Source organism: Mus caroli, unplaced genomic scaffold (genome assembly GCF_978045245.1).
Source record: "Mus caroli unplaced genomic scaffold, Mus_caroli_1 scaffold_12, whole genome shotgun sequence".
NCBI classification, from domain to species: domain Eukaryota; kingdom Metazoa; phylum Chordata; class Mammalia; order Rodentia; family Muridae; genus Mus; species Mus caroli.
Window position 1 is genome coordinate 81,164,123 of NW_028227267.1, and position 13,932 is coordinate 81,178,054.

General features: G+C 43.7%; 1 protein-coding gene across 1 annotated transcript in view; it reads left to right on the forward strand.

Moving 5' to 3' along the window:
• Positions 1 to 843: 843 nt before the first annotated feature.
• Positions 844 to 13,932, forward strand: part of LOC147001921 (uncharacterized) — a 47,218-nt gene continuing 34,129 nt past the window's right edge. The window contains exons 1-2 of the mRNA XM_085828869.1: positions 844 to 915; positions 6,154 to 7,678. Of these exons, the coding sequence (XP_085684995.1) occupies positions 6,209 to 7,678 (1,470 nt within the window). The 5' untranslated portion in view covers positions 844 to 915; positions 6,154 to 6,208. The remainder of the gene's footprint in view (positions 916 to 6,153; positions 7,679 to 13,932) is intronic.

Sequence of the window (13,932 nt, forward strand, 5' to 3'; positions counted from 1 at the left end):
TAAAGAGAACGTGGTACATTTACACAATGGACTATTACCCATCAGTCAAAAATTTGGCATCATGACATTCCTAGACAAATGGATACAACTGGAAAAAGTGTCATTCTGAGTGAGGTTATACAGATCCAGAAAGACAAGTGTGATATGTATTTACTTAAAAGTGGATATTAGCTGTTAAGTAAATGTTAACCAAGCTCCAATTCAAAGACCCAGAGATGTTAGGTAAAGAGGAGGGCTATAGCAGGGAAGCATGGATTTCCATGGAAAGGGGAAATACAGTAGGTGCTGTGAGTGTTGGAAAAAGGTTGGGAAGGGAGTTGTAGGGAGAAGATCAAGCTTGGATTGAGAGACCTGGGTAAAGACAGCTGGAATTGGAGGGGGTTGGTTGGGGACAGTAAGGAATCCTACTGCAGTGAAGACTTCTTGGGGTCTATGAGAGTGACCCTAGTGAAGACTCCTAGTAATAGAGAATACAATATAGAGTCTGAACTGTGGGGCGCCGCTAATCTTCCGGTGCTGAGTCATTTCCTCAGCACCAACTAGTAAACACCTAGTTTGCGCCTGCGCTGGAAATCCCCGCCCCGGGCAGCTCCGCCTCAGGGATGGGGTGATCAGTGTTGAGCCAATCATGGCTTGCTACGTCCGAGGCGGGGAGAATTTCTTATAAAAGGGAGGGGCTCGGACTGCCTGGGGTCTCCGGTTGTGAAGCTTATGCTCTCCCTCTCAAGACGCATAAAGCTTGCTGCAGAAGAACCCTATCGTGTGTGGTGTCCTCATTCGCGGGCGATTCAGAGAACACTCACATCTGGTGCCGAAATCCCGGGAAAACGAAGAACAGAAGAACATCGCGAGCACCGTCGGAGATCCCCCGGTGACGGGGAGGGTCCAGAACTGCAGGAACTACGTCTCGGAAAGGTATGCCTGAATTTTACCTGACCCTTTCACACTCCCTTCAACTAACTGGGCCGTGGGAGGGATTGCCCGAGGCTTTAATCATCGTCCTCGTGGCCTTGGTTGTATGGTTCCTAGCCCTCTTCTTTTGTGAACATAGAAGGTTGTGTTAAATTGAAGTTCTTAACTGCAGTCTCCTTTAGAGTATCATGGGGGCTTCTCAATCAGTACAAACTTCATTAAAAGAACTTCTCAAAAGAAGGGACCTGAAGCTTGGGGATAGAGTTCTTCGCCGCTTTGTTGAGGAAGTTGATCGAGTAGCTCCCTGGTATGCGGTGTCAGGATCTCTGACACTGCTGTCATGGAATAAGCTAGGCAACGATCTAGAAACCTGTTCAGACCTCAGGTTGGGAGTTAAGGCCATATGGAAACTAGTTAAGAGTTGTCTTGAAGATGAGGCCTGTGAAGAGGAGCGAAAGAAAGGGCAAAAGGTTTTAGAAGCTATGCAGGAAGGTATGTCAGAATCCGAGCGTAGTGAGAGGATGGGTGTGCGCACAAAAACCGTAAAAAAGGCAAAAAAGGGAAGTGAAAAAGGACCTCCCGGGAGAAACAGAAAGGGAGAGAAGGGGAGCAGCAGGCCCGGGTTATATCCGACCCGAGAACTGGCTGCCCTCCACCTAAGAGATACCTCGGATTCTTCCGAAACCGAGGACAGTAAACTGACCTCGGAGGAAGAGGGCGAGTTAGAAGAAGAAGCAGTTAGATCTAAAGGAGAAAGGTATCACCCAGATGAAGGCGGGCGACCTAAGTCAAGTAAGCCTGCGACCGGTGTCTTCTTTAAGGATAGGAGATTGTTGGCTGCCGCCATTCCCTCCGCTCCCCCACCTTATGAGGCCCGGTCATCCACAACTTCCTTTTTTCCCCAAAAGATCCTCCGCAAGCTACAATTAGCGTTTCCTGTTTATGAACAAGAAGGGGGGAGAATCTACGCTCCTGTAGACTATAGTCAGATAAAAGATCTTGCAGAATCAGTAAGAAAATATGGTCCCAATGCTAATTTTACTGTTATGATTCTTGAAAGAATGGCACAAACTGCCATGACACCTAGTGATTGGCAAATGGTGGTTAAGGCCGCCTTGCCTACTATGGGACAATACATAGAATGGAAAGCCTTGTGGCATGAGGCAGCCCAGTCCCAGGCCAGGGCCAACGCAATAGCCCTTACGCAGGAGCAGCGGGATTGGACATTTGACCTTTTAACAGGCCAAGGCCCGTGGGCCGCAGATCAAATTAATTACCATTGGGGGGCGTACGCCCAGATTTCCAGCACAGCCATACGGGCCTGGAAGTCACTTAATCGCAAGGGAGAAACCACCAATCAGCTTACAAAAATTGTTCAAGGGCCCCAGGAGCCCTTTGCCGATTTCGTCGCACGCATGATGGAGGCGGCAGGAAAAATCTTTGGGGACCCAGAGGGGATAGGACCCTTTATTGAGCAACTGATTTTTGAACAAGCCACCCAGGAATGCAGGAATGCCATTGCTCCTAGAAAATCAAAAGGGTTGCAAGAATGGCTAAGAGTGTGTAGAGAGATTGGAGGTCCACTTAGCAATACTGGCCTCGCGGCCGCCATCATGTTAGCACAAAAGCATCCTCCACAAAAGAAGACCGGTGAACGGACCTGTTTTAATTGTGGTAAGCCTGGACATTTCAAAAGAGATTGCAAAGCCCCAGAAAAGAAAGGGGGGGTCTTGACCCTCTGCACGAGGTGTGGTAAAGGGTACCATAGAGCAGATCAATGTCGCTCAGTGCGAGATATACAGGGAAGGCTTTTGCCTCCATTAAATGTTCCTGCTCCCAATGTGTCAAAAAACGGGTCATTGGGCCCACGGTCCCAGGGCCCTCAAAGATATGGGAACCGGTTTGTCAGAACCTCCGGGATGGCGGAAGAAGCGACCCAGGAAGACCCACAAGGGTGGACCTGCGCGCCGCCTCCGACCTCCTACTAATGCCCCAAATGAGTATCCAACCAGTACCTATAGAGCCAATGTCACCTTTGCCCCCTGGGACCATGGGCCTTATCCTCGGACGAGGATCACTCACCTTACGGGGCCTAGTGGTCCATCCTGGGGTTGTTGACCACCTACATTCCCCCGAAATACAGGTCTTATGTTCCAGCCCCAGGGGCGTGTTTTCTATCAGTGCAGGAGATAGGATAGCTCAATTGCTGCTCCTCCCCGACACCCTCTGGGAGGGCTCCCCAGGCCCCAGTCCCAAAACGATGGGGTCATCAGGAACTGATTCAGCCTACCTTGTTGTATCCCTGAATGAAAGGCCCAAACTCTGCCTCGAAGTAAATGGAAAAAGGTTTGAAGGTATTCTTGATACCGGGGCAGACAAAAGTATTATATCCACGCACTGGTGGCCAAAAGCTTGGCCCACTACAAAATCGTCCCACTCTCTACAAGGCCTGGGATATCATTCATGCCCTGCCGTAAGCTCAATGAGTTTGACTTGGAAGGCTCCTGAAGGACAAAAGGGTAAATTTGAACCTTATGTGCTCCCGCTCCCAGTAAACCTTTGGGGGAGAGACATTATGCAACATTTGGGCCTAACCCTGTCCAATGAAAAAATTGTGTTGGGGGAAGGCTTGAATAAGGCAAAAAACATGATGCTAAAGATGGGTTACAGGACAGGCAAAGGATTAGGACGGTCAGAGCAAGGAGGAATTGAGCCTATTTCACCAGTAGGAAATATAGCCCGACAAGGACTGGGTTTTTCCTAGGGGCCATGGGGACGGTTCGGCCTATACCGTGGAAAACAGAGGACCCGGTGTGGGTCCCCCAATGGCCCCTATCCTCTGAAAAAATGGAGGCCGCAATACAATTAGTAAATGAACAACTAAAATTGGATCATATAGAACCCTCTACCTCCCCCTGGAATACGCCCATATTTGTTATTAAGAAAAGATCAGGGAAATGGAGGTTGCTCCATGACCTTAGAGCCATTAATGAACAAATGCATTTGTTCGGCCCTGTGCAAAGAGGCCTTCCTGTGCTCTCCGCCCTGCCCAGGGGTTGGAATTTGATTATAATAGATATTAAAGACTGTTTCTTTTCTATACCTCTATGTCCAATAGATAGGCCCAGATTTGCTTTCACCATACCCTCTGTTAATCACATGGAACCCGATAAAAGGTACCAATGGAAGGTTCTACCACAAGGAATGTCCAACAGCCCTACTATGTGCCAACTTTATGTGCAGGAGGCCCTTTCTCCAGTAAGGGATCAATTTCCCTCGTTAGTCATGCTCCATTATATGGACGACATCCTTCTGTGCCACAAGGACCTTGGCCTGCTTCAAAGGGCCTACCCCCTTTTACTTAAAACTTTGAGTCAATGGGGACTTCAAATAGCTGTAGAAAAGGTCCAAATTTCAAATACTGGACAGTTCCTGGGTACCATGGTGACACCAAATAACATCATACCTCAAAAATTAGAGATAAGAAGGGACCACCTCCATACCCTAAATGATTTTCAGAAATTGTTGGGGGACATTAACTGGCTTAGACCCTTTTTAAAAATCCCCACTTCGGAATTAAGATCTTTGTTCAATATCTTAGAAGGAGATTCGCACATCACGTCCCCCCGAACATTGACTCCAGCTGCTGATCTGGCCCTACAAAAGGTGGAAATGGCCCTGGCACAAGCGCAGCTGCTCCGTATCGAAGAATCACAACCCTTTAGTCTGTGTGTCTTACAAACTGCCCATTTGCCAACTGCCGTTCTTTGGCAGAATGGGCCCCTGCTATGGGTTCACCCAAATGTATCCCCAGCAAAAATAATACATTGGTATCCTGAAGCCATAGCTCAGCTTGCACTCAGAGGCTATAAAGCGGCCATCACCCATTTCGGGCGTAGCCCCCACCTCTTGGTGGTGCCTTATACCTCTGTGCAAGTTCAGACCTTGGCCGCCACATCTAATGACTGGGCTATACTAGTTACAACTTTCCCTGGAAGCATAGACAATCACTATCCCAAACACCCGATCCTACACTTTGCCCAGAGCCAGTCAATTGTGTTCCCGCATGTAACGGTAAGAAACCCAATTAAGGAAGGGCTCATGGTGTATACCGATGGCTCCAAGAATGGTGTAGGGGCCTTTGTGGTCAATGGCAAAATATGTTCCAAACAATATAAAGAAGCATCACCTCAAGTAATAGAGTGTCTAGTGGTTCTGGAGGTATTAAAAACCTTCTCTGAACCCCTCAATATTGTGTCAGACTCTAGTTATGTAGTAAATGCAGTAAACTTGCTGGAGGTGGCTGGAGTAATCAAACCCTCTAGCACTTTAGCACAAATTTTTCAAGAAATACAATCAGTGTTGCTTCAAAGAAAATTCCCAGTTTTCATCACTCATATCAGGGCTCATTCAGGCCTACCTGGCCCCATGTCCCTGGGTAATGACTTGGCAGACAAAGCCACCAAATTAATAGCCACAGCCCTGTCATCCTCTGTGGAAGCTGCAAAAGGATTCCACAATCGCTTTCATGTAACGGCAGAAACGTTGCGCCGTCGCTTCTCCTTGACTAGGAAAGAAGCTCGTGACATCGTCACTAGCTGCCAAAATTGCTGTGAATTTCTGCCCCTCCCTCATGTGGGGATCAACCCCCGCGGCGTTCAGCCTTTACAAATATGGCAAATGGATGTCACACATGTCCCCTCCTTTGGTAAATTACAATATCTTCATGTGTCCGTTGATACCTGCTCTGGCATTATTTTTGCATCTCCCCATGTGGGAGAAAAGGCAACACATGCGATCCAACACTGCCTCGAGGCTTGGAGCGCTTGGGGACAACCTAAATTTATTAAAACTGATAACGGACCAGCTTATACTTCACAAAAATTTCAAAGCTTTTGTCGCCAAATGGGAGTAACGCATCTAACTGGTATCCCATATAACCCACAAGGTCAAGGCATTGTTGAGAGAGCACATCGGACCCTTAAATCTTATGTTGTTAAACAAAAAGGGGGCGCTGACGAAGCTATACCCCGTACGCCAAAAGTGTCTGTGTCATTGGCACTATTCACCCTCAATTTTTTAAATCTTGATGCACATGGCCGTACTGCGGCAGAACGACATTGTTCTGAACCAACTAGACCCAAAGAATTAATAAAATGGAAAGATGTCCTAACCAACAAATGGAGAGGCCCGGATCCTATTCTAATAAGATCCAGGGGAGCTGTTTGTGTTTTCCCGCAGAACGAACAAAATCCATTCTGGGTCCCAGAAAGACTAACACGATTAATACCCCAAGATGATGAAGATCGCCCTGCTGATATTGGGAATCATCCTGCCCCTGCAAGTGACATCCAAACGGGAGGAGATCCGATGGGGAATAATGTCGACGTTCCCGCTGCCAATGCCAGTGACACATGATGCGCAAGTATTCCCCCGCTTGTTTGTGACCGAAGATACCTTAGGTTTACCATATTTACCATGGGACCCACAAGCTGAACGGGTAATAGATAATAGAACCTTTATATTTAAAGGGAGCTTGTGTTTCATCAGCGGCAACCCATCAAATTACTGTATTGGGTTATTGTCACAGGTCTCTACACTCATTTCCAATGTATGGGCCGCTAATGGAACCCACTGGTGTGCAAATGCAACTTCAATTATAGCAGTTTGGCCTAAAAGCATTATCCAACTTGTTAAACAACCCAAATTGGCACCCTTTTGCTCTACCAAGGAAGAGACATTGTCAATCTTACCATGGTCCGGTTGCCAATCTCGCAGAACAGGGACTATTGGGAATCACTTTACCTTTTCTCCCCCTCTGGCCAATGGATCATTCCATATTGCAAAACTCAATGGTCTGGATAACCCCAGGGCCACCGGCAACCCTTTTGATTTGTGGTTGCTGTGCGGCCTTAATGGCAGTTGCACAGATTTAACCCCCATAGGCTTTGTGCAAGGAGCACGTATTAGAAAGGGGGTATTGTGCTCACAGTCATTTGGCGATGAGTCCCCCTGGGCCTTCCAACAGACTAAGGATTTTGGGCCGGTGCCTGTATGCGTTTGGCCCCCTTTTTTATGGGTAGTTAGTAATTCCACCAGCTCACATGATTTTAGTCAGTTAAATTGTAGTGAGAATGCCTGTTATTATGTGATGTGCTGGAATGCTACTAAATTTCCTTTAGCTTTGATAATGCGCTTGCCCCGATTTATTCCGGTCCCGGTGGTGGCGCCCAGCTCTTTGGCCTTGTTTAGAGAAAAAAGAGATTTTGGAGTATCGGCAGTTATAGTTGGTACCTTAGCGGCAGTGGGGATCACTGCCTCGGTTACCGCCTCTGCGTTAGCTTTGAGCGGGACAATACAAACGGCCGATACCATCAACCAACTCTCGGCCTCAATCACTGTAGCCATGGATAAGGGGCATTTCGCATACTCCCAATTACAGGGGGGTCTGTTATTGGTGAACCAACGTATAGACTTGGTTCAAGAACAAATAGACATTCTTTGGCAAATTGCCCAATTGGGATGTGAAATGAAACTGCCAGGCCTCTGTATTACCTCCATACAATTTAAAAATTTTACCCGTGCTGCAAACCTTTCTAAGAATTTGTCCTTACAGCTGAGAAATAATTGGTCGATGGAATTTGATCAGACTCTCCAAGAGCTTCGGATGGCTATAGTAGAGATCAACTCCACGCGACTTGATTTTTCCCTGACTGAAGGCTTCGCGTCCTGGATTTCATCAGCCTTCTCTTATTTTAAAGAATGGGTGGGGGTGGGCTTATTCGGAATCCTCCTCTGCTTTGGACTAGCACTTAGCTTATGGTTAATCTGCAAATTATATAAGAAAAATAATAGAGACAAAATCATGATATCCCAGGCGCTTGCTGCCCTGGAGCAGGGGCAATCTGCACAGGTATGGTTGGCGGCGCTTAAACAAAATTGATTTGCACCACTGGTCGCTGGCTGCCCATGCCTTAGCGGGTGAGCTTCAGCAGCCCTAGAGGATTGTAGAGCAATGCATCGCACAGGTGGTCCCCCCGTCCCACCTGGGGAATATGCCGTCTAGTGGGGGTTTCCTGCCCTAGTCTTCCCCTCCTCGAAAAAATGGCAGAGGGACAGGTCGGAGCAACTTCGGGTCCCACTCAAGCCTAGTTGTTGCTTGCGGACATAGTTCTTACATCTCTGAGTAAGAGGATTCGGCCAATGTTCCCGTCCTCTCATACTGGGTGTCCAGTTGGTTTTATTAGACAAAAAAGGGGGAGATGTGGGGCGCCGCTAATCTTCCGGTGCTGAGTCATTTCCTCAGCACCAACTAGTAAACACCTAGTTTGCGCCTGCGCTGGAAATCCCCGCCCCGGGCAGCTCCGCCTCAGGGATGGGGTGATCAGTGTTGAGCCAATCATGGCTTGCTACGTCCGAGGCGGGGAGAATTTCTTATAAAAGGGAGGGGCTCGGACTGCCTGGGGTCTCCGGTTGTGAAGCTTATGCTCTCCCTCTCAAGACGCATAAAGCTTGCTGCAGAAGAACCCTATCGTGTGTGGTGTCCTCATTCGCGGGCGATTCAGAGAACACTCACACTGAACTGGCTATCTTTTGTATCAGGACTTCCAGTGGTAGGACTGAGTTACATTCAGTTGAATTGTTGGCTGAATAAGTCTCATGAGATCCTGTTAATATTTTTATTCTGATGATTCTAAAATTTAATGTCAATTAAAATGAATGTACATAAAATAAGGAACTTCTAGAAAAAAATTGATAACATAGAGATTCACTTACCTACAGGTACTTCATTCATTCCTGTCAGATGCATCCAATGGCATAAGCTAAGAGATGCTAACAATGCATTGCACTGTGACCTAGCCAGCCAATATCTATAAATATCTGGCCAATATCTATAAACTATGCACCTTTGTAAATGCTGTTTTACTGGTTAATGTATTTCATTAAATAATTTATCTGATTAAGAATTTCTATCAGAATGATAAGTGAAATTAACATATTCTAAGCAGTAACTGACAAGTTTAGTAAAAAACACACATACATTGTCAATATACTTGAGTTTACAATGTACATAAAAAAAATAATGTTCTGACTTTCCTAAAGTAGGCTAGAGTAATTTACCTAGTGTAAAATAGAGATAGTGAAAAATAGTAAACTCATATCAAAAGCCTGGTTGATGAAATTTGTTAGACATGATACTACATATTGCTTTACGGTAAACACACAGTAAGCTTGTGCATTTGGAAAGATGTCAACTAAATTAGGACATACATATGGAAAATATGATCTTGTAAACAATCCGTGTTTACAATAATGTGCTGTGCCTGATTGCCAATCTGCTGGTGGGATTTATGTATCCTCTTTGCACATATTTGTTATCTGTGAGTCTATGAATTTTGAAACTAATTTTCTTCTTTCTATTGAACAAAAGTATCAGTGGAGGTACAATGTTATAGGAATGTAAATTGCTTTCCTAAAGGTGACTGAAGAATCTTAATTCTGTGTCTGTGACACAAATGGAAATGAGGAAAAGACAATTTAAATTTAGGTTTTTTTTCAGTGATTCACGGGTACATGATCATTTAAAAGTTTTAATATAGAGTAGTAACTTTTAATTAGAATATACATGTCAATATTCTACTTACACAAATTTCATGTTTTTTATTTATTTACTTATCATTCTTTTCTTACTATATAACTCTTGCTTTCTCGGAGCTTACTCTGCAGACCAGGTTAGTCTTGAATTCTATCACCTGGGCACTGAGTTTAAATCCATGTGTTATCAGGTCCAGGAATGTTTTCAAGTTTTACTTACATATTGTTATTGCATATCTATGTGAATGACGAACAATGTTAGGCATGCCAGAACACATGTGTGGAAGGCACAGGCCTTGTGGAAACTATTCTTTATGAGACCTCTTGGAATATGACTCATTTTGTCTAGATTATTTGGCAAGTGCCTTTATACACTGAGCCAACTCCCCTGCCCAATAAATTTGTTTTAATTGAATAATAATTTCAACAAAATAATACATGTTGGTATCAGGATCTCCCAAACCTATGACATACATAGATGACAGCATGACCTACAAAGCTGTTACCAAGACAACAGCTACCATATGCCCAGAATCCACTTGGCTCACCTCCCACCTTTGCCTGTGTTACATCATTTCCCACATATAAGGGTAATGCCCCTCTCTCTTTTACCCCTTTCTCTTTCTGCCACCTCTCTCTCTCTCTCTCTCTCTCTCTCTCTCTCTCTCTCTCTCTCTCTCTCTCTCTCTCTTTCAATAAACCTCTCAAACGTGGAACTGCTGGGACCCAGTATGTTGTGTTCAGATGAGAGCCGCTATTGTAACACATCAATGGTAGTGGCTTAGGCTTTGGGATCTGCCTAGACACAGGTTCTTGGTTCCAGTAAATGACATATAAGTACAGGCACTTAAGTACATTTAGTACATTTTGTGGAGAGGACTCTAAATTCAATCAGATAGTGGTTAGTTACTTCTGTGACATTTCCACCACTGTTACCCAATGTCTTGCCTTGCTGTTACAGCTATCTGGGCTCACTGGTGTGTAATTGTGATGATTACTCTTCTCATATCATCTATTATGATTCCTCTCACTTCCAGCATGATAATGACTAGCCAGAGAGGAAGAAGCATCAAGATCAATACCAGCCTGATGTCTCCATGCCTTCTGACTCAAGTATGTGTGTAAGGGGGGTCTTCAGTAATACATTTTTCCATCAAGTTTTGGAAGGTAACCAAGGACACGGGAATGTAGCAATGTGTACTGTTTAGAGGTCTATGGGGCCTTAAGTGGTAACAACTTGAAAACTTGTAACCAGTGGTCTCACATTGGTCTTTGGTTGTTTATACAGTTTGCACAAATCCCTCACAAGCCCAAGCTGGAGAAGGAGTTGAAACAAATTGATAACTGAATGGAAATAGAATAAGTTCTTAATAAGACTGTTGTCCCTTGTAGTTGTATCATGCTCCAGTGCACAAAGTTGAATCAGTTTGGGAGTAGGGATGGATCTAGGAGGATTTAGGAAATGGGGTAAATGTAATCAAAAAACATTGCATGAAATCCATGAAGAAATAATAAAAGGTAACAATGTGGTGAATTCATTAATATTTTTCAAAATGTACTTTACAAGCTGGGATCATATATAAGATTTATTTACACAGTAGGTAGCAATGCCCTACAAAACATGTTAGTTCACAGAGACAGATAAATCAACCGCTTGCTAGACAGCCAGCTGTGAGTGAGTTCAGTGAGAGACCTTGTGTTAGAAGATAGGTTGGCAAACAATGGAGGAAGACATGAAACACTGATTTCTGACTTTCATCCATATGTGTATCCATGTACAGAGCCACAATGTACACATGCAAACCAACTCACATGTATAGACTCAGACATCAAATGTATATACACAAGCAATATTCCCAAACACAATTTTGATTGTGAAAACTTTGTTTATAAGAAAAATACACAGGTGTGATGAATACCTGTGAGTGACTCCTTTGTTAGATCTCCTAACTGATTAGTCACTATGATCCAACTGCATAATCACTAATTGTTTCCATCAAATTCTCTAATTTTAAGTGATGTTCAGAGAAATTAAAGACAAATTATAATGATTATAAAACAGTTATATTTAATTTGAGAGGTGATACATTCATAGGCAAATGTAAAGGATAGAATTTGGAATGAAAAGTAGAGTAGTATATAGAAATCACTAGACAGTGTATCAAGCATTATAACAATATCAGAACTAGGTTGAAGGTAGGGCACGCTAAAAGCTACTTGAGAAGCTACTTTGACTTTGGCTACTGAATACCATTTTGAGGTATTCATAATGAAATTTTAAAATACTAGAAAATAATTTCCTATTTTTCCCTATTTAATTTTTTTTTTTTTTACAGAAGATGTTCTTTTTATTCAGCAAATATTACCAGGGACTCTATAACATATATCATGATTAGTCATACAACAGTGAACACAAAAGTCTTGTGATATATATATATATATATATATATACATATACACATATATAACAAGATAATATCTGCAAGGTATCTTAGGAAATGATATCTTAGGAAAGTATGGTACAAGGACATCCAATCTAGGTTGTGGTTCTATTTTTTTTTTATTTTTTAATATTTTTTATTACATATTTTCCTCAATTACATTTCCAATGCTATCCCAAAAGTCCCCCATAGCGCCCCCCACTTCCCTACCCTCCCATTCCCATTCTTTTGGCCCTGGCATTCCCCTATATTGGGGCATATAAAGTTTGCAAGTCCAATGGGCCTCTCTTTCCAGTGATGGCCGACTAGGCCATCTTTCGATACATATGCAGCTAGAGACAAGAGCTCCGGGGTACTGGTTAGTTCATCATGTTGTTCCAACTATAGGGTTGCAGATCCCTTTAGCTCCTTGGGTACTTTCTCTAGCTTCTCCATTGGGAGCCCTGTGATACATCCAATAGCTGACTGTGAGAATCCACTCCTGTGTTTGCTAGGCCCCTGCATAGTCTCACAAGAGACAGCTATCTTTGGGTCCTTTCAGCAAAATCTTGCTAGTGTATGCAATGGTGTCCACGTTTAGAAGCTGATTATGGGATGGATCCCTGGATACGGCAGTCTCTAGATGGTCCATCCTTTCATCACAGGTCCAAACTTTGTCTCTGTAACTCCTTCCATGGGTGTTTTTTTTCCTAATTCTAAGAAGGGCACAGTGTCCACATTTTGGTCTTCATTCTTCTTGAGTTTCATGCGTTTAGCAAATTGTATCTTATATCTTGGGTATCCTAAGTTTTGGGCTAATATCCACTTATCAGTGAATACATATCGTGTGAGTTCCTTTGTGATTGTGTTACCTCACTCAAGATGATGCCCTCCAGGTCCATCCATTTGGCTAGGAATTTCATAAATTCATTCTTTTTAATAGCTGAGTAGTACTCCATTGTGTAAATGTACCATAATTTCTGAATCCATTCCTCTGTTGAGGGACATCTGGGTTCTTTCCAGCTTCTGCCTCTTATAAATAGGGTTGCTATGAACATAGTGGAGCATGTGTCCTTCTTATCGGTTGGGATATCTTCTGGATATATGCCCAGGAGAGGTATTGCTGGATCCTCCAGTAGTACTATGTCCAATTTTCTGAGGAACCGCCAGACTGATTTCCAGAGTGGTTGTACAAGCTTGCAATCCCACCAACAATGGAGGAGTGTTCCTCTTTCTCCACATCCTCGCCAGCATCTGCTGTCACCTGAATTTTTGATCTTAGCCATTCTGACTGGTGTGAGGTGGAATCTCAGGGTTGTTTTGATTTGCATTTCCCTGATGATTAAGGATGTTGAACATGTTTTCAGGTGCTTCTCTGCCATTTGGTATTCTTCAGGTGAGAATTCTTTGTTCAGTTCTGAAACCCATTTTTTAATGGGGTTATTTGACTTTCTGGAGTCCACCTTCTTGAGTTCCTTATATATATTGGATATTAGACCCATATCTGATTTAGGATAGGTAAAGATCCTTTCCCAATCTGTTGGTGTTTTTTTTTGTCTTATTGATGGTGTCTTTTGCCTTGCAGAAGGTTTGCAGTTTCATGAGGTCCCACTTGTCAATTCTCGATCTTACAGCACAAGCCATTGCTGTTCTATTCAAGAATTTTTCCTCTGTGCCCATATCTTCAAGGCTTTTCCCCACTTTCTCCTCTATAAGTTTCAGTGTCTCTGGTTTTATGTGAAGTTCCTTGATCCACTTAGACTTGACCTTAGTACAAGGAGATAGGAATGGATTGATTCGCATTCTTCTACATGGTAACAACCAGTTGTGCCAGCACCATTTGTTGAAAATGCTGTCTTTCTTCCACTGGATGGTTTTAGCTCCCTTGTCGAAGATCAAGTGACCGTAGGTGTGTGGGTTCATTTCTGGGTTTTCAATTCTATTCCATTGGTCTATTTGTCTGTCACTATACCAGTACCATGCAGTTTTTATCACAATTGCTCTG